This window comes from Hibiscus syriacus, unplaced genomic scaffold (genome assembly GCF_006381635.1).
Source record: "Hibiscus syriacus cultivar Baekdansim isolate YM2019G1 unplaced genomic scaffold, ASM638163v2 tig00111941_pilon, whole genome shotgun sequence".
In the NCBI taxonomy this organism is placed as follows: domain Eukaryota; kingdom Viridiplantae; phylum Streptophyta; class Magnoliopsida; order Malvales; family Malvaceae; genus Hibiscus; species Hibiscus syriacus.
The window spans coordinates 1,182,841-1,202,380 of record NW_024063217.1 but is presented as its reverse complement, the minus strand read 5'-3'; the positions used below and the strand labels follow the sequence as shown (position 1 = coordinate 1,202,380).

General features: G+C 33.4%; 2 protein-coding genes and 2 pseudogenes across 3 annotated transcripts; 2 read left to right on the top strand and 2 right to left on the bottom strand.

Moving 5' to 3' along the window:
* The first annotated feature begins 2,629 nt into the window (after positions 1-2,629).
* LOC120173005 (GATA transcription factor 26-like) lies at positions 2,630-7,772 on the top strand. Of its 2 annotated transcripts, none has more exons than XM_039180306.1 (8): positions 2,630-3,171; positions 4,555-4,917; positions 5,189-5,621; positions 5,730-5,805; positions 6,067-6,170; positions 6,425-6,611; positions 6,691-6,811; positions 6,899-7,770. In XM_039180306.1, the coding sequence occupies exons 1-8, from the start codon at positions 3,132-3,134 to the stop codon at positions 7,207-7,209; spliced, it is 1,635 nt and encodes a 544-aa protein (XP_039036237.1). In that variant the 5' UTR covers positions 2,630-3,131; the 3' UTR covers positions 7,210-7,770. The 2 variants fall into 2 exon arrangements, with proteins under 2 accessions (XP_039036237.1, XP_039036238.1); XM_039180307.1 differs by having other exon boundaries at positions 3,117-3,171; positions 5,733-5,805; positions 6,899-7,772.
* A 1,015-nt stretch (positions 7,773-8,787) lies between these two features.
* Positions 8,788-10,355, bottom strand: LOC120173009 (annotated as a pseudogene).
* Positions 10,356-11,473: 1,118 nt separating this feature from the next.
* Positions 11,474-12,093, top strand: LOC120173012 (light-harvesting complex-like protein 3 isotype 2, chloroplastic). The gene is made up of 2 exons (XM_039180311.1): positions 11,474-11,542; positions 11,728-12,093. Exons 1-2 carry the CDS (start codon positions 11,503-11,505, stop codon positions 12,027-12,029), a joined length of 342 nt encoding a protein of 113 aa, XP_039036242.1. The 5' UTR covers positions 11,474-11,502; the 3' UTR covers positions 12,030-12,093.
* A 258-nt stretch (positions 12,094-12,351) lies between these two features.
* Positions 12,352-13,537, bottom strand: LOC120173165 (annotated as a pseudogene).
* Between the last annotated feature and the right edge of the window lie 6,003 nt (positions 13,538-19,540).

Here is a 19,540-nt window from a genome sequence, read left to right as displayed (position 1 = left end):
GGATTTAGGGATGAAATTTGAACATTCAAAAGTTGATGACCAATTTAGAAAGAGGGTCATAGTTTAGGGATGAAATTAGAATGTTCAAAAGTTTAAGGACTAATTTAGAATCAGAGTCATAGTTTAGGGATGCAATTAGAATATTTAAAAGTTTTGGGATCATTTTAAAACAAGAGTCATAGTTTGGAGACACATGATGCAATTAACTCTTTTATTTATTATATATGACTTTCTTAATACATGTTTTTATTCATTTTCAATTGATTTTTTGGGATATTATATTCTATTTTTTTCAGAAGAAGGGTGTTGAATTTCAGCCGTTAGATTTAATGTATTGAGTTTATTATCAGTTGGTTTTGTGTCAAAATCTTTTTATGATAAACCAACACATCATATCCAATGGCTACCCTTGATTTTCCAATAATAATTATTGTAATTTTATTTATTTTTCCAATATTTAAATCAAATTTATAGTGAAAATTTTAAAGTTTATTTACAATTTTTATATTATTTTTTCACGGAGTTTGTATTTGGACTTTTGCTTTTCACAAAGGGTCACAGCTCCTCCATGACTCATTAGATCTAACCAAAACACTAACCTAAGTATAATTTTCATCGAGTGGGACCAAATCTCATCAATTCTTTCTCATTAAATCGGATGGCTGATAATGAATTTTGACAGTGATCTTCGCGTTGGACGGTGGAGATTACGTTAGCTCTTAAACTTGTAAAGAAATTACTTTAAAAGTCATGAAATGATTAAATTTAAATATATTTAGGAGTAATTATAAATATTTACCTTATTCACTTTTTTTAGCTAACGAATTTAATTTGTATAATTGTACTTTATCAGTGAGTTATGTAATACAATTATGATTAGTAGTAATTGTAATTAGTAATTATACAATAATATTCAAACCCACCTTAAAAATAATTTTGATATATTTTATTGCATAAGTGCATAATTAATATATAGAAATTTTACATGTAAATTAAAAAAATATTATATATTTTTTGATTACAACCACCGATATCCGATCTATTGATCGACATAATAATTATAATTAATAATTATACAATAATATTCAAACCCATCATAAAAATAATTTTGATATATATTATAGCACATCTAATATATAGAAATTTTACATGTAAATTAAAAAATATTATATATATATTTTTGGCATAATCACATGTATCCGGATCGATTAGTCTGGATTGGGTACTACATAGGCAATAACGACCCTCCTAACCCAGTTTGTTCTATTAGCAATCGTTAGGATTTAAACTAGGGGTGTGCAAATCCGGGTACTCGGATTTTACCGGTACCTAATTTTTTTTCATTTTCAAATTATTAAGTTTAAAAAAATATACATAAATTTAAATATTTGAAACTTCGAATTACATACTTCAACATCCGAACATAAAATTTAAAAGTTTAAAATACAAAATCTAATAATCCATAATATAAATAATCCATTATATTATATATATATATATATAATAATAATAATAATAATACTAATAATAATAAACTACTCGGAAAAACATAATTTTGTGACCCGGGCCCGACTCGGGAAATGTCGGGCCGGGTACCCGACCCGGTCGGGTAATTTTCTTAAAAAAATTATCTGGGTTTTTAATGTTCAGGTCGACGGGTCGGATATTTTTACACATCCCTAATTTAAACCCCTAATATTACTTTAAGGATACAATGTCTCATTCCTTTACACTAACTAGTTGTTCGCAAAAATATAATATATTTTAATTTTTAATTATAAGCATTAATGACGAATCCACTAAAGCTTTAGAGCATACACATATTCATTTTAAATTTTATGTGATTAATAATAATAAGTTTTTCTTATCAATTAAAACATCAATAAATTCGTAAATATGATAAATAATAGGGTAATTCTATTTTAGTCACCCAACTATTTTCTATTTTAAAATCATACCTAACAATTAGTTTTAGTTTCATTTGGTCACACACCATTAAACAATTAACAGAACTGTTGATGTTGCATTTTAAAAAAAAATCATTGATAAAGTGATATTATTTTATGGTGACACGTCAGTATCATAATTGTTTAACGACGAGTGAATAAAATGAAACCAAAATAAAGCGATAGTTATGATTTTAAAACAAAAAATAGTTGGACGACCAAAATATAATTAAAGTAATAGTTGGGACACTAAATTTGTAATTTACTCTAAATAATATTAAGGGTTAATTACTAGTGTAGTCACTAAACTAGAAGAGTGATTCTATTTTAACCACTAAACTATAGATTTTATCAATTATGTTACTAAACTATTAAAACAATTTTAATCAAGTCATTGATTATTAACTGTTAACAGAATTGTATAATTATACAAATTTACTTAAATTGCAAGCCACTATTTCTCTTAAAAGTCAATAACTAGTGACTTGATTGAAATGATTTTAACAATTTAATGAGCTAATTGATAAAATTTATAGTTCAATAGTCAACATAGAATTACCCCTATAGTTTAGTGACTATGTAGGCAGTTTACCTTGAAATTAAATAAATGCAAAAGGAAGCTCAACATGTCTTTTCACTTTGTATCATGTTAATGTACATACATCACATACAATACCTACAAACATAAAACACAATTCTCTATTTCTGTCTTTTTCTCTTTACCTTCCATCTTCCTTCCCATTTCAGCTTCTTCTTCTCACAGCCATTTACTAGATTCCTCTCAATTACCCATTTCCTTTATTTCCCCCCTCATTGGATTGTACAAAGTCCCAGCTCAAATACCCATCTCTAAATATTTTACATTCTTCTTGATTTTTTGGGGCTTTTTTGTTGCTTTTTCCCTTAATTATGTTCTATGGGCTGATAAAAAAGATAACAAAACTCTAGCTTTTGCTTTGTTCTGCAAACTAAACTAGCTTTCTGGGTTTTTTGTTGTTGTTGTTGCAGAGAAGCCTTTAATAATCAGTTGAATATGTCATATAGAGCCTGAAGAAACCAATCAAATAAAAAAGTTTTCAGTTTTTAGTCAAAGTTTTTGTCAATACTAGTTTCTTCTTCTTTTTCTCTTGTTTGTAAATTGTATTCTTTAATTTATTTTTCTTCCCTTTAGCCAAAGAGAAAGATATGGGCAAGCAAGGACCTTGCTATCACTGTGGAGTTACAAGTGAGTTCTTGCATCTACGGTTAAACATAAAGTTTTAAGAAAAATGAAAAAAAGGAAGAATTTTGAGACCTTGGGTATAAGTAGCTGTTCAATTTTTTTTTCTCTAAAATTTGTTCTATGTGATTTATATGCTTAGATGGATTATGATTTCCTGGGAATAACAGTGTGAAGAAAAGAACCAGATTACATGGATAATGATAATAACTTTTACAAGTTATGCCGTTCTTTGAGTTTTACTGTTTGTATATGGATTCAGAACAACATGTCCTTTTTTTCTCGATCCATGTAAAGCTTAGAACTTGATTTTCTCAGCTTTTTATCTCTTGGGGTTGGTCTGTTTGACTCTTGTTTAAAATTCCAACATATCTCACAAAGTGAGATTGAGTTCTATTGGATGCTGGGGAATTGCAGAGCCTATGTTGTTGAATTATGGCCGGTTTCGGATTCAACAATAAATCGGTATTGCTTTCCCATTGCTCCATAGATGTTTATAAGCCTAAATATCAAGCCAAACCTCAACGTTCCTCTATTCAATTCATAGAAATGTATTTCCTTGTAGGATCATTGTTTGACTCCTTTATAATTATAGGTGCACTTGTCATTCAGGTCTTGACAGATTTCTTGCTCATTTTCTAGTCTCATAAATAAGCCATTGTTTAAATTGCAATGCTGATGAGCTACTACTCTCATGCTTGTCCTATACAGGCTTTTGGTCTTTGTTGATAAGAATTGTCAACCAATGTGTACCACTTTGCAGAGTTGCAGTCATATCCATTTTAAATCATTGTTTTACACTTTTTTCTGTTATTGGTAGCTTTTGATTTTATTTTGAAGTTCATTGTTTTGCCTCTTAGGCCGTTAAACACTTCACCATGAAAGTATCATTGCAGTTAAACATTCTGAATGACTTCCCGGTGTGAAAATCCATTGCACCATTCTTAAAATTAGAATGGTTTTATATTCGTGGAACATGGTGTTTCTGCACCAATTAGTGCAACTCAAGTTTTTTCATCTGTATTCTTTCCTATGGTCATTGATATGAGTTTTAATTGTGTCATGTACAAGTGTTAATGGAAGCTTTAGTATACTTGTTTGCCTTGGTTGAGGGCTTGAGGCAACAGCATCAACCCTGAATTTGTTTTAGGCTAAATATGTATATTATGTTGACCATAATTTGAAGAAGATTTATCTGATGTTGCATTTATCTTTGACTTTGTCCGACAAAATATAATCCCATTGATGCACTCTTTTTCCTCCCTTCAAGTTTTTCCCCTTTAACATTTCTAATTTTGGCTAATGGTCTTGCCATAATCTTATCACAGTTTTGGTATCTCTGTATCTTTAACTAGTATTATACTTACTATCGACGATGCATTGTGATAGGCACTCCTTTATGGCGCAATGGACCTCCTGAGAAGCCAGTATTGTGCAATGCATGTGGATCGCGGTGGAGGACTAAAGGGACCCTTGCAAACTATACCCCACTTCATTCTCGGGTTGAACCTGATGATTATGAAGATCATAGGAGTTCCAGAATGAAGAGTATATCTATAAATAAGAAAAATGAAATCAAACTGCTGAAAAGAAAACCACATCATGAAACAGCAGTTGTCGCCCCTGATTACAACCAGAGTTTCCGTAGGTTTGTGGAGGAAGATACTAGTAATAGATCGAGTTCTGGATCAGCGATATCTAATTCTGAAAGCTATGCCCAGTTTGGCAGTGCAGATGCAAGTGACTTGACAGGTTGAACACATTGCCATCGGTGTTCCTCATTGCTGTTTTGACTTCTTGAGAGTGATTTGCTTGTTTTAGTCCATCTTGTGAACTTACGAGAGATTCATGAGTGTCGTGCTTGGCATAAACGAAAACTATTGTATATCTTCCTAGAAATATACCCATTACAATTTACATTGTCAGGTTGATCTTGGCTGACACTGATGGCTTCATTGCATGTTTGTACTTTTATAATGGCCTGAAATACATTTAAATCATCTTCGCTTTCATCTTTTTCCAGGGCCTGCTCAATCTAACATGTGGAAATCAATGGTGCCTTCTAAGGAAAGGACCTTCGTAAAGCGTCCTAAGCAATCTTCAGTTGAGAAACTAACCAAAGATTTATATACTATTTTACATGAACAACAGTCTTCATGTTTCTCTGGATCATCTGAGGAGGATTTACTTTTCGAGAGTGAAACACCCATGGTATCTGTTGAGATTGGACACGGAAGCGTTCTAATTAGACATCCTAGCTCAATAGCTCGAGATGAGGAATCTGAAGCTAGCTCACTTTCAGTTGAAAACAAACGATATTCAGTGAACGAGGTTTATTCACATTCTTCAAGTTTCTCTGGATACAATGATAGCAAGGCCGTGAAATTTTCAAGACATGCAATCGAAAAGGCTAAGAATCCAGCTGGACCTGGAATGCAGCATGAGCAATTTAAGAGGTAAATCTTTTTTCCATAATATTTGTCTCCGCAATTTGTCGGGAAGACTTTTTAGAATAGTTTCTTCATTTTGATAAATATTTGCTTTTTTTCTTTTTGACGTTTCGGCAGGGACAAGGCTCAACATGAAAAATCACTAATGCTGGAAAGTCATAAGTCACCACTATGCAACATAGATTTAAATGTAAGTTACCGTCTCATTTTTGTTGTATTTGTTTTTCTTGGAAACAGCTTTATAACTCGATTCTCGAGCTGCTATATTGTTTAAATAAAATCTTTTGAGCCCTGGGAATATGTAAGTTTGCATGCATATAGTGAATGAATGTTTCACAAATCTGGACTCGTGATTCTTCGATCTTAAGCAAAAGGTGGACCGCCATGAAAATTTCACATTACAGCACATATGTTCATTCTCCATTTGTGATTGTATATTTGCGTGGAGCAGGATGTCATCAACTTCGAGGAGTTTGTGAAACATTTAACTAATGAAGAGCAGCAGCTATTGTTGCAGTATCTACCTCCACTTGACGTTGCCAAACTCCACAATAGGTATCTCTTTTACCCCTTTATCAACATGGGGAAATAACACCTTTCTAGTTCATGGTTTGTGCAAAATGGAATGCATTCACTAATAATAATCTTGTTTTTATTTCTATTTCAATAGTATCTGAAGCATATATAGTTGAAATCTGATAATTCCGGAAAAGAAAAAGGAAAAAAAACCAGTAACGTAAGTTTCTAATGGGATGATCACTATTAGAAACATGATGTGGAATCACTGATGGCTGTCCTTGCACCTGCAGCCTCGAAAGCATGTTTGAAAGCCTTCAATTCAAGGATAACCTCTGTTACTTCCAGCTACTGCTTGAGGAAGGCGTTTTTAATATCTCTGTCCCGGGGGTGAAAGCTGAAGATTGTAAGACTTTGAAAAGACTTGCATTATTTAATTTGACGAAATCACAATGGGTGGAACGTCGTCATGCACTTAAGGTTTGAATTCGTTCATGAATTTGTTGTCAATGAACTTACTTTGCTCACTGGATGCCTAAGCATATTTGCATTTACTCAGCTGCCGAGATGTAAAAGTAGTATTAAAGGGCCTGTGGTTGCTAGAGGACCACCTTCCATTACATCGAACAATTCGGTGATTATGAAGAGATCACGTGACTGCCAAAGTCAAAATTTTCCAGGTTAAGTTATTTTCTCCGCTGTTATTAATCGATAGATAATCTTGTGAGCTGTTGTGATTGTTAACATGTTTTCCTTTTTATTTTCAGAAGCATGTTCCTTAAAGTGCCCTAAAATGGTGTTCATGAAGACTACCTATGAAAAAAAAGAAGTCATAGATGACGATGGTTCTTGCTTTAGTCCAAGAAGCCTCTTCGCTTTGCCTTCTGATGGTGATGGCTCTCTTGTGATGGATTCTCTCCATTTTGTCGATGAAAGTTCCGACCAAGACTTGCTTCTGGACGTGCCACCCAACGGTTCATTCCCACAGGCGGAACTGCTTCATCCTACCTTAAATTTCGGGCAACAGGCAAGCACTGGTAGTAGCTCAGCACGCTCACAGCTTGTCAATCCAAATTAAAGGTTGTTAATTACTAGAACTATAAAGGCCTTCTTCTCATGCAAGAGATCTACATATTTTGCGTGTCAAACACCGAATTCTGTGATTTAGGTTTTGAAGGTGCTCTTTTTCGGCCTTTCCGTAACTTCAAATGTTCGGGTGGGTTTCTTTTTTCGTATAGGTCGACAACATAATGTAATATATAGCTAAAGAATGCAGAAGAGATGGTAATCTCTGGAGTTTTCAGATATAGACATTTTATATACCCACTGATCACTTTAGAATGTGAATTATCCATGAAGTCAAGGACAGATTTTAATGTATATGTAGGGATGTTTAAGTGGTAGGCAGGGAAGATTTTGCTTTGGGAATCCGGCTACAAAAGTGGGTACCTATCCTTTGGTATGACTTTTGAGCTAATGAAAATGAACAATGGAGTGCACTAGTCAAATGCTTTGATGTAAATGCATATACTTTAGCACCCAAAAGTAAGCGTCCCTTAATTGATGGGGGAAAAAAAGGGTGAAAACATGTTTTTCACCTGTTTCCTTGGTGTCAAATATTAATCACAAACTGGATGAAGCACGGTTTGGGCCTTGGGGAGACTCATAAACCATAGTTGTTCACCTCATTTGTATGCACAAAATGGTTCTTTATGATCATGACAACAAGAGAATCCCACACCTAATTAGCAGCAAACACATCATGTGAAAGTGGAGAAGAATGGAAAAAGAAAACAAAACTTCATTTGCGAAATACATTTGTGTTAAAATAACTAAAAGTACAATTTATTGAGTTTAATTATGCTACAGAATGTTGTGACAGCATATCCATGATGACTATAACTCCCATTCCCATGGCTCTGTTTGGCTATTGCTCCCCGACAAAGCTCACACAGTTCTCAGCTTCTCTTGTCACCCTTCAACTCGGTTTATACTTCAGCAGTAATCATATTAGAGACGCTCTTCTAAACAGAGAAGAAATCAATATTTATTCCTCTTTTGTCCTCCGCAATTTATTAATCAAACCCAGCAAATCATTTCATTTTCGAGGTACTGATTTCACACAAAATAACAAACACAGCTACATCATGGTACCTATGGATGTCTAGAACATGAAACATGCAATGTAATGAATCATACAATTCAAGGGGAAACATAGTTTTTTACCTGAGCAAATGTAATAATCACAGGTGCAAGTTCTCCTATGGTCAGTTAAGTTGTGCCTTTTGAAGGTCAAACAACACCACGGTCTTCAGTATCCCTTTCATTGTATAATACCTGCAGAATATAATTGGGAAAATGTAAGTTCAGAAATGCATGAAATCTACTAAACTAGTGCAGAACAAATAACAACTTCCAAGTAAAAGAACCTTATCTATGATGCCATATTCATCTGCTTCACTAGGCCTAAAATATTTAAAATTTTAAATTATCAGTAAAATAATATGAAAAATATTTAAATTATATCTAAATTTAAAATTTTCAGGTATACCTTTATGCATGTTAATAAGAGCATATGAACATAGACAGCTAAGAAGACAACTCCAAAACCAAACAAGTAGTGTCGCTCTGCTGTACACGGACAACTCTTACAAGGAAATCAAACTCTAAAACAACGTAAAACCAAATACCCTGCTTCAATTTTCAGGAGAGGCAGCTACCCTGCTTCCTCTCATTGTATCCACCCGACGTTGAAGCTTCTGGTGCCTAGAAAACGCAACCGAAGGAGTTAAGTACGCCGCCACTGTGGATATCACTGTTACCGAATGTATAAGGCCCTTGCAACAGTTAAACCCACGCTTCCCTGCTTCGGGAAGGTAGCCTGCATGGAAGCATAATAAGCGTACAGAACAAGAGATGTAGATGCATAAAGAGCTCCCGAAAATGGGAGGCCTATTATAATAACCAGAATTGTCCACACCGACAGATAACAAGCTAAACCGTTGAGAGTTAAGAAATAGAACAGATTAGAAAGGCTCATTATCATTTCTCCTGCACGGTGTGCCCTTTGCCCTTGCCCGAGGCTGGTGGTACTGATGGCGTTGTTTGCTGGTGGGATATAATCGTCCTGCCAGTACCCACCGGGAGGGCTAAGTCTGGCCTGGTAGCTGGCTGTCGCAATCAGTATAGCCACCACGAGAAGTACGCTACGGATGTCGTGTTTATTTCCGGTGCTGGTTCCGAAATATTTGTCTCGTTTATCAATCAGACTGAGCTCCATGCTGAAATAGTCCCCCAGTGTCATGTTTGAGGTGAGATCAGATGCTTTTTTTGCCTTAGCCTTATGTAGAATCTTACCTAAGATGATTAGCACAATGTGTTAATGAAATAAATCATACCAGAACCCAAAATGAATGTCAATATGTAACAGTACCAATTTCAGGGTTCTGCAATGATACTTGAAGGTGAAATATATCCCTAGCTGTTAAACCATTGACGTTCTTCACGTTCACGTTGACATTCTTGACCAACATCTTCACCACCTTCATGATCAAAACAAAATTTAATTAATTAATTAACAATAATCATGTAGGTGAAATCTTTAGTTTACAGCACATAATTAAAGCTTGCCTCTGTCTGATTAGTAGATATAGCAATATGCAGTGCGGTGTTACCATCCTCATCTTTCCAGTTAAGAACGTCTTCTTTGTTGACTCGTCAAAGCCATCCCACAAGGACTTTGAAACATCTAATCGAGTAGTTTCGAATAGAACCGTGGTGTCTTCAATAGACGAATGACAAACAGATAAAAATTCAGCTAGAAGATCAGGATCTTCAATCTGTGTCAAATAGTGTAAAGGCGTAATCATCCCTTTTGCCTTCACTCGGATAAGCTGAGCGTTGAGTGTGATTAGCCCTCTCACCATTTTGATGCATTGATGCTGCAAAGCAAGATGGATAGGACTGAGCCCCATGTGATTTAGCTTCCAAGCAAGAGAAGGTTTCAAGTTCGCTACTTCCATGGCGAAATGCGGCTTTCCTGCAACGGCGTGCAATGGGGTGTCGACGGTCGGTATATGATCGATACGGTCTAATATTATAGGGATCATCGGCGAGCTTCGTGTATAATGCATCGACGTCTCCGTTTTTGGCCGCCGTTCGCATCTGCTCATCCATTAGGAACCGGTGGGGGAAAGCTTTGACAAAGAAGATAAGGATTGGCAGTGCAGGTGACCACATACAGGGCAATTGGATGTAACGTAATATATAAAATATCGGCATGGTTGGTTGAGTCAACTTCTTATTGTTAATTACTTTTATGTCACAAAATTATTTATTTGTTCATACTTCTCTTTTCCAGAGAAAATGATTTTTTTAAAGAGAATTTTCTGGAATAAAGAAAAATAGAATTTTATTTTTAAGGTTTTTTTTCTTTAATTCCTACTTGTATATAAATAAAAGATTGTACAATAATACATTTTGAAAGTGAATACACACACCATATTGCTAAACTTCATTTATTTTTATATAATTGGTGATATTTGATTTATTAATTAATCCATTCAAATTAGAAAGAAGTGAGTAAAATTTAGTTCGATTTAAAAAAGTGAATTGGTTAATCGATGTTAAAAAATTTGACTCGATTTGTAATTTTATAAACTCGGCTTGATTTAAAAATTTTAAATTAAATTTAAATTATAAAATAAGGTTAACCAACTTAACTAATTCAAAAAATTTGATTCGAATTGATTGGATCGAATACTCATCGCTAAATTAAATAATACAAAAGTTTATTATAAAATAATTAATAGTTTTTTTTCTTTAAAGTGTCATTATCTTTTTAATTTATATATTTTTTAGTTATAATATCAAAAATCTAACTCTAAACCTACTTAAAATATTTAATGTAGTATCTTATAACATCAAATCAACTAATAATTGATCCCAAGTTAATTAGTTCTAGGGTTGGGCACTAGCCGGGGTAGGCCCCTTTTTTGGCCCCACCGATCCCGACCTACAAATTTGTCGTTTATATCCGATCCTGTTCCGTCCTAATAATTTTTAATTTTTCTTTCACCACGATTTTCTAAAATGACTGTCCCTTGATTCTATAGGAAATGTGGTAAAAGAAGTAAGAAAGTAGGTTGTTAACACCAGGTTGAAAGCAGCTTCCGTAGAAGATCTTCGAATTATGAAATGCCTTCCGTGAAACTCGATCCCACGAACTCAAAGCTAAGAACCTTGTGCTCTACCAACTGAACTGGATTTTTTTAACTAAAACCCAAACCCAAATCCCGACTCAATCTGTATATATTAATATTTTAAAATATTTAAAATAATATATTTTATAATAATACCCTGGTGGGCATGGATGAAGAGATTCCATCTACCTGAAGCCGAATTGCTTAATGGTCTGTGAAAACCTATTTGTGTATGTGTTTATATATATATATGATGAATTGTCAAAATATGTACTGTTTACCCATGGTTTGTTTAGCATGGATGAAGAGATTCCGTCTACCTTAAGCCGAATTGCTTAATGGTTTGTGAAAACCTATTTGTTTAACCATGGTTGGTTGTTGCAAGTAATGTGCAGGCCGGGCGGCGATGGTCGGGTTCTTCATGGCGTATCTGGTTGATAGCTTGACTGGGGTAGGTCTGGTTGATCAAATGGGCAACTTCTTTTGCAAAACTCTGTTGTTTGTAGCAGTTTTGGGAGTGCTTTTAATCGGGAAGAATAAGGATTTAGATAACATCAAGAAACTGGTTGAAGAGTCGACATTTTACGACAAGCAATGGCAAGCGGCATGCAGGAAGACGACACCGGTTCCGGTAATAACTAGTTCACTTAAGACTCTCTTTGTTTTTTTAACAGTTCATAGTTTCTTAAGTTCCTAGCAATGTGGTCATCTTGAAATGTTATGAGCATTATTTAAGCATCAATGAAGTGCATTATTTTACCCTTTTGGTTAAGACACTCCAATGAGTGTAAGGCAGCCTAAAGTTCACTAACAAAATTTGTAACCTTAGATGTCTTGCCAAGTCTCTAAATGCTAAAATGATGAGAATTCGGCAGTCCGATCGGCGTTACGTTGTGAATCTAAAGCTTTAGCCATGATTAAGAAAAATGGATTGGAGGGAAAACGGGGAATATAGATTAAAGCCTGTAGAATTTTACAAAATGCAGCAGATAAGAGTTGCAGAGTGAACGGTGAAGAAACAAAATACTAACATCATGCTTCCCAACCCCTCAAAATCGTAGCGCGGGCTACCTGGTTGACTCCTAGGGTGAAGGCTCCCATTCTGAGGTTGCACTTATAAGTATGGCACATTGCTTTAATGCCATCGAAAGCTCTCTTCATGTACCTCTTAAGCTCAACATGCCAGTGAGAACGGAGGGTGAATAACTATGAAATTTCGAGTATTCATCAAGAATCCATGCCATTGTCTGCCCAACATGAGAGATCAACACAGACACACAGGTGCATGTGAATTTCAAATGTGATTGATGACAGAATACATATAGGTAGGTAATAACTGATAGCATCTTATCGGACCAGAAACGGAATACCTGTGAATTAGTTCCCATGTCAGGTGCAGGAACATCTCGATGAGTTCCGATAAGATCATGAATCTTCTGGGCAAAAGCACGAGTAACGCGTTGCAGTTCGCTCACACTCAACTCCCTAGGATTACAACCAATTCCACCCTTTGCTCCTCCGTATGGAATATCTGCTACGGCCGACGGCCGTCTTCCAAGTCATTAACTGAGCCAGTGCGTTCCCCTCATCCGGATCAACCTAGAACCAGAAAAACATGTTCATACATGGTACAGACTGGAATATTCAGAGTAAGACATTACAATCATCACTAATCTCGCTTTCGACCAGTACTCCGTATGAACATGTTTTCTGTTCATTTATATCACTCTGACAAAACTATATTTCAGCCAATTCACTATCAAACATAAGAATGAATCACTTTGAACTACTAATCCGAACTGATAAATCTAATTTGATTCATCCAAAACAGAGTCTAATTACCAAGGAAAAATACAGGTGAAACTCGATCAAGGCATCGATCAGACGACTAAGTCTATGAATATCAGAGGTAGGTGAAAGAGAAGTGAAAATATGTATATGATAACCTCAGGGTGGTAACGGATTCCGCCTTTCATAGGTCCACGAGCATTGTCACGTTGGATTCTAAATCCAATATAAGACACAAAAGAACCATCATCTTTTGGAACTGTGCATTCAACCTGAAAAACATATAGTAAAACACCTCCATAACAAGAACATGGTGAAGCAAAAATTAAATTAAAAAAAATAACAAAACAAAACCAACAAAGCAAAACATACTTTGATTTCTCCGAAGGGTATCAAGTCGGTGCAATGCAATCCAAGTTATAAATGGAAAACCACACGTGGCAGGAACCATTTGGGATGCATCCTGTACTGCATTTATCGTTTACTGAAACTTTTGGATCCTGTCTTGGATAAGTTACGACTTTAACCCCTTTTTTATTTTAAAATATTGGAATTATCATATCCTATATAATATTATAAATAAATTTATAAACTTATAAACTAATTATTTAATTAATAAATAGACTAAAATAAAACTCATAATGCATTAATAACATATATATGAATTATAAAGGATTTAATAACAATTAAACCCTTAAGATTTTAAACTCAAAGAAAGCCTAAAATAGGATATTTAATATAAATGTCAAAACATCACAAATCAGAGTTTCTCGAAGTGAGTTTACAAATACTTTTCAAAAATTATTTTCACTTGATTTAAGATTCTCAAAAATACTAAAAATTAATAAAATTTCAAAAATATCACTGGACGACTCCATAAAATAACATGCAATACCAAACAATCTTACAAATCATTAGATTTAATTATCTTCATTAATCAAATAAGTAAATTGATAAAATCTTAAAATGAGTTTAATTGAATGTTAAATAACCATTTTTTTTAAATTCAAAGTCATAACTTTGAAAATTTTATGAAAAGTTATTGTTAGTCGGGAACTATTATAGTGACAAACATTTAAGTTTAAGAACGATGAGGGATCAACTTATACAATTTATAAAATTTTAGGAGTGAAAACATATTATTAATAAAAAAATATCTAAAAAAAATAAATTCAAATGAGTATTTAAAATTTTCAAGAGTCCGTGTTCCATCCTAAACGTTACACATGGAAGATAACATCATTAATGACACGGAAATGGCAAATACATAGCACATTGTTATTGGCTAGTAGCATTGCCACCTGTTTTTCAAATTTAGATGGAACGATAGTTTAAGTACTAAAATAGGTCAAGAAAAAGTTTAAAGTACCAAAGTGGAAAACGGATATAGTTCAAGGGCATAATTGTCTAAAGAACTTTAAGCGGGAAAAATTGACGCAACGGCTACAAATTATAGTTATGATATAAACCGCCTTTTTCTTGTATAAACCCTAGTCCAGAGTATTGGGCCCAAGGATCTTTCCGGTATAGCAGGCCCTAGTGGTTTTACAATCGACCGAAAATATTAATGATATTGTGAAATAGGGTTAATTTATAAAAATAATTTTTATTTTTATATTTATTTAAATAAATGGCATCACAAACATTTAAGTTTAACCCTCTTTTGATAATTATGTGTCACTTAGGAAGTAAATTTTTAAAAGGTGTATTTTATTATACAAGTATATATTGATGTGGCAGGTTTTTCAAACCAAGTCTCTAACATTGATGTTACTCGAGATAAAAAAAATAAAAGAAATAAGAATAATTATTTAAAAACTAAAAAAAATATGAATTTTATTCAAAATAAAAAGTAATCGCGTGATCAGTGACGGATTCAGAAATATTTTTTTAGAGTGGGGGCACAAATATTAATTATTAAATTTTTTCGAGACCTTAGCTAGAGAAATATGTGCAGTGGTGTAGTTGGACAATAGTGTAATAGTAAGACATATTCAGAGATGTTGTAATTGGAAGGCTGATGAGCTTGTAAAGCTGGGAATTGGGTATAGTTGTTGGCGCACTTTCATGTTTAGGTTTTGGTTGCTTTTAGGAGTCTGAGCAATTTTGTATAATGGGGTAGTTTCTGCTAAGTTAGGGAAATATATTGTTGTGTTTTCTGTAGAAAGTACTGATCATTTATGTGGTGGTGGTTTTATTTGGGCTATATGTGGTTGTATCGAACTCTTGATGTATAGGGTAATTTTAGTAATGAAATTTTGAGGTATTCTTTCTCTCCTTTCAATGTCCGTTGAGCTATTTCGTAGTTTGATGGTTATTAAAGGTATTTTTAATGAGGCCTCTCATTTTTATCAAAAATAAAATAAGTATATAGATTCATTGTCGATTATATTTTCATTTTTATATTTTTATCATGGTTTATTATTTGATATATTATGTGAAAAATAAATATTGTATAAATATAAATATATTTTAGAAAACATTTATCATCATTTTAGTCTGATAATAAAATTAATTTTTACTAATATTTATTCTTAATTATAATTAATTTGTTTTTAATTTAATTTTATTTGACTCAACTATAACTTTAGTCCTATTTCAGTCACCCAACTATTTTTTCTCTCGAAATTGTACCTAATATTATATTTTGATTATGTTTTGATCATGCACCGTTAAAATTTTAATAAAAAATCTTTTGTTATGACAAGTTTTTATTTTTTAATAATAACATGACATTACCTTATGGTGGCACGTCCAAAACACCCTTAATTTTTTAACAGCGGGTTACCAAAATGTAACTTTAAGTATGATTTAAAAAAATACTAATTGAGTGACCAAAACGGAGCACAGTAATAGTTGAGTGACTAAATACATAGTTTACCCTATTTGTAAAGAGTAACTTCTCATGTAACATCACTAGCTTACAAATTTAAAGTTAGAGCTACGTATCATCAAAATCATTAAGCAAGAGACGAAATTTTCTGAAACAAAAACTACAACTCACAACTTCAAACCTAAACGCAAATAAAGTAGAAGGCTTCCATAGCAATTACCAAGCATCATGCATTCTGTGGCGGATCCACCCTTTATCTGGGAATATTCACCTTGAAATCTGAAATTTCTTCGATTAAATATTTGTTTTATTGATTGTTCTCATCTTTAATTTTTATTTGTCTCCAACTCATACAAACTTTTTGTGTTATTAATGCACGTGTGTGTTACTATCCCTAGGATGTTGATGTTTGATTTCCAATCTGCAAACTCCAAAACAAAAATAGAATTTAGAGATTGGCCCTAGAAACACATTTATTAAGGATTTAGTAGTGTAACAGTGTAGTCAAATTCCATAGGGATCAAGTTCTTGATTGATTAGTTTTTAGTGTTTGATTTAATGCAGCATTTTTCCTGTAAATCATCACATTATCAACCCAACTTCGTCTCCACTAAACATATAAAATGCTGAAAGTTTTATTCCTTTCAAACTACAACTCTAAAGTCTTTCAGTTCACCAGCCAATCAGATGCGCCCAATTACTTGTACCTCTGTGAAGCTTAACATATTCCTTCTGATCAATAAACTAGTTAAAGCCCCAAATCTATGCTTAGATAGCCAGTCAAATATAAACTAATTTAAATACAAGTTTCTTTTCAAACTTGTAAGAGAATATTGGTATCATCTGTACAAAAGTTTTGTGTTTGAATTAACAAGATTATCATCTGTGTTTAACTTTTGAAAGCCCAACACACAACCTTGCTTGAAAACCAACTATTCCATGGGAATAACAAATTATCTGGTTCAAGAACATCCACATGGCTCTTGACAGATCACTATTGGGATTTGGGAGTGAAGATATTGGTTAAGTCCCACAAATAAAAAAAGAAAAAAATATATCTAAATAGTAATTCTTTATTAGTATTTTCGCCTTAACGTTTCATTTTAGGATAAAAATGCCACTCTTGGAAGGAAACCATCGATCAATAAATGATCTCTAAAATACAAGTCATTTTACCCTAAAATGAAACATTGGAAATAAAATGCTACAAAAAGATGACTAAAGTGACTATTAAACATTAACGATATTTTTGTCTTAAAATGAAAGGTTAGAGATCAAAACACTCCAAAAAGAATATAAATAAAAATGAATATTTAAATAAACATTAGAGACATTTTTTAACATTATTCCAATAAAAAAACACCATCACCTCCACCAAGAATGCCACCTGCCTATTCCCTTCACCACTCCTTTCTCCCATCTCCTCTCACACTTTGGTGGGATGCCTCAAATCAGGCTTTACCAAATAGGAATATCATGATATACAGCATCCACTTTTGTGGAAGAAAAGTTTATCATCTTTAAAAAAAACATCTTTTTCCTTGAAATTATCATTAGTGGTATTATTATGTCAAAAATTCTCCTTTCAAATGGCTTTTTCTTGGTCATGAAATCCCCTTCCAGTATATCTTCTTTTTGACTATCTCTACCTATACAACACTTATTCTAAGGCAATACTCGCACTATTGTTTTAACGTTTAATCACAATATTTGTTCCTTAGGATTGAAGGGGATTATCGCTTGGGGTAGAATCCTGTTAGCCAACACTTCCACTGACTGCTATTAACCAGCTTGCTTACTTGCATAAAAAAAATATGTTGGTGGGGAATGATCAGAATGATATATTTTGTCTATCATATGGCTTGTTTGTTCTTTATATTATCATATATATTTTTCATATACTTGGATAACATTTAGGATTTAAAACTGAGAGATCTTTTCTCCGAAATTGGTGGATGCCTGAATCTTTGCCACTTGAACCTAGCTTAGGCCATCACAAACTTCTATTAAGAGAGGTTATGCAGTCATACTTATCCCTTCTGGTCTTGAGTTGAATTTTCCTGTCTGGTCTGGGAGATATCAAAACATCAACAAACATGATGCTCAATACATACATACATTTAGATAGAAAAAATGATACTTTTTGACCAAAACAGGAGAAAGAAGCATTTGTTGTCAAAGGCCATTAGAACCATTAAGAGTGAGCAAAGATTCTGCAGAATATATGTAATTGTTATAATGCTAAAGATATTTCATCCATGTTAACAACTTGACATGAACATAAAGACATTTATTCTCATCGCCCCCAAGCAATGAAGAAAGTATTTTATGCAATATTGATCGTGTTAAACTTTACTCTTTTTTTTCCTTTATACGTCCATGAAGAGTAAAAATTTCAGTTGGATAGATTTATTTTGGTTTAATACAAAAATAAGTGTTTGAACTATATCTTGAAAAATATTTTAGTGCCTAAAGATTTTTCGCTAGAAATAGGTGTCTAATGTTTCAAACGGCATATTTTTAGGTGTCCGAACGCTAACCGCCGTTAAATATCTTCGTTAAGTGACATATGTCACGTTCTGGTAATTTTGAGAGTTTTTTAAAAAAATTAAAAAAATAAAAATAGATTTTTGTAAAAAAAAAAATAGAACAGCCCTTACCTCCAAAAGTTGTCAGTCGGCCAGCTGTGATCGTCATCGCCACTGTCATCATTACTGGCGTCAATCCCCCGATCAAACCCCCTGTTAGTCTTTCGTCATAATATGCCACCGTTTTCCGTGGAGAATTGTTCAAATGTTTGTCGGATTTTAAGCCATCGATTACGGTCGATTTTGACGTCCATAAGCCACACCGTCACCACCATTCGAACCAACATGCTATTCCGATCAAAACCCAACTATTTGGCGAAGACGATAATAGTCGGAGATGACTGGCGACCGTTTGAGTTAAGAAATTGAAATTGAGAATTAGGTATTTGGATATTGAGGATTTTAGATTTAGGGATTTTGGGTGACGGTAAGGACAATAATTGATTAATGGGTGGGTGTCGATGGGTGGGTGACCGTTCGACGATGATAATGGTGGCCGGAGATGGCCGGCGACGGTTGGTAATGGGTTGAAATAAAAGATTTTAGGTTTTTTTATAATTTTTAGTGAAAAGTTGGATTTTTATAAATAAATTAAACTTTTTTTCTTTTTTAATTAAAATTAAAATTTTTATTATTAAAAAATTAAAAAATAAACGGTATGTAACTAAAAGTATAACTAAGGAAACGTTAGGCTCTATTTTTAGCGAAAAATCCTTTAGACATTAAAATGTTTTTCGAGGCATAATTCGGGTACTTATTTTTGTATTAAGCCATTAATTTTTATGCAAGTTTCTATATCTTCTTGCCAATCAAGTGCACTAAGGTTTGCAACTTGATGCGAATCTTCCAAATCAATTTGATTTTTGTGATGTCGTAAAGAATCGAAGTCATTCAAATCCTAGTGTATGATTTTTATCAATCTCGTCAATGTTTCAAATCTTGTTGTTGTTCTGACGAACAAGAAGATAAAAGAAGATACGCACATTTAGAAAAGCTAGA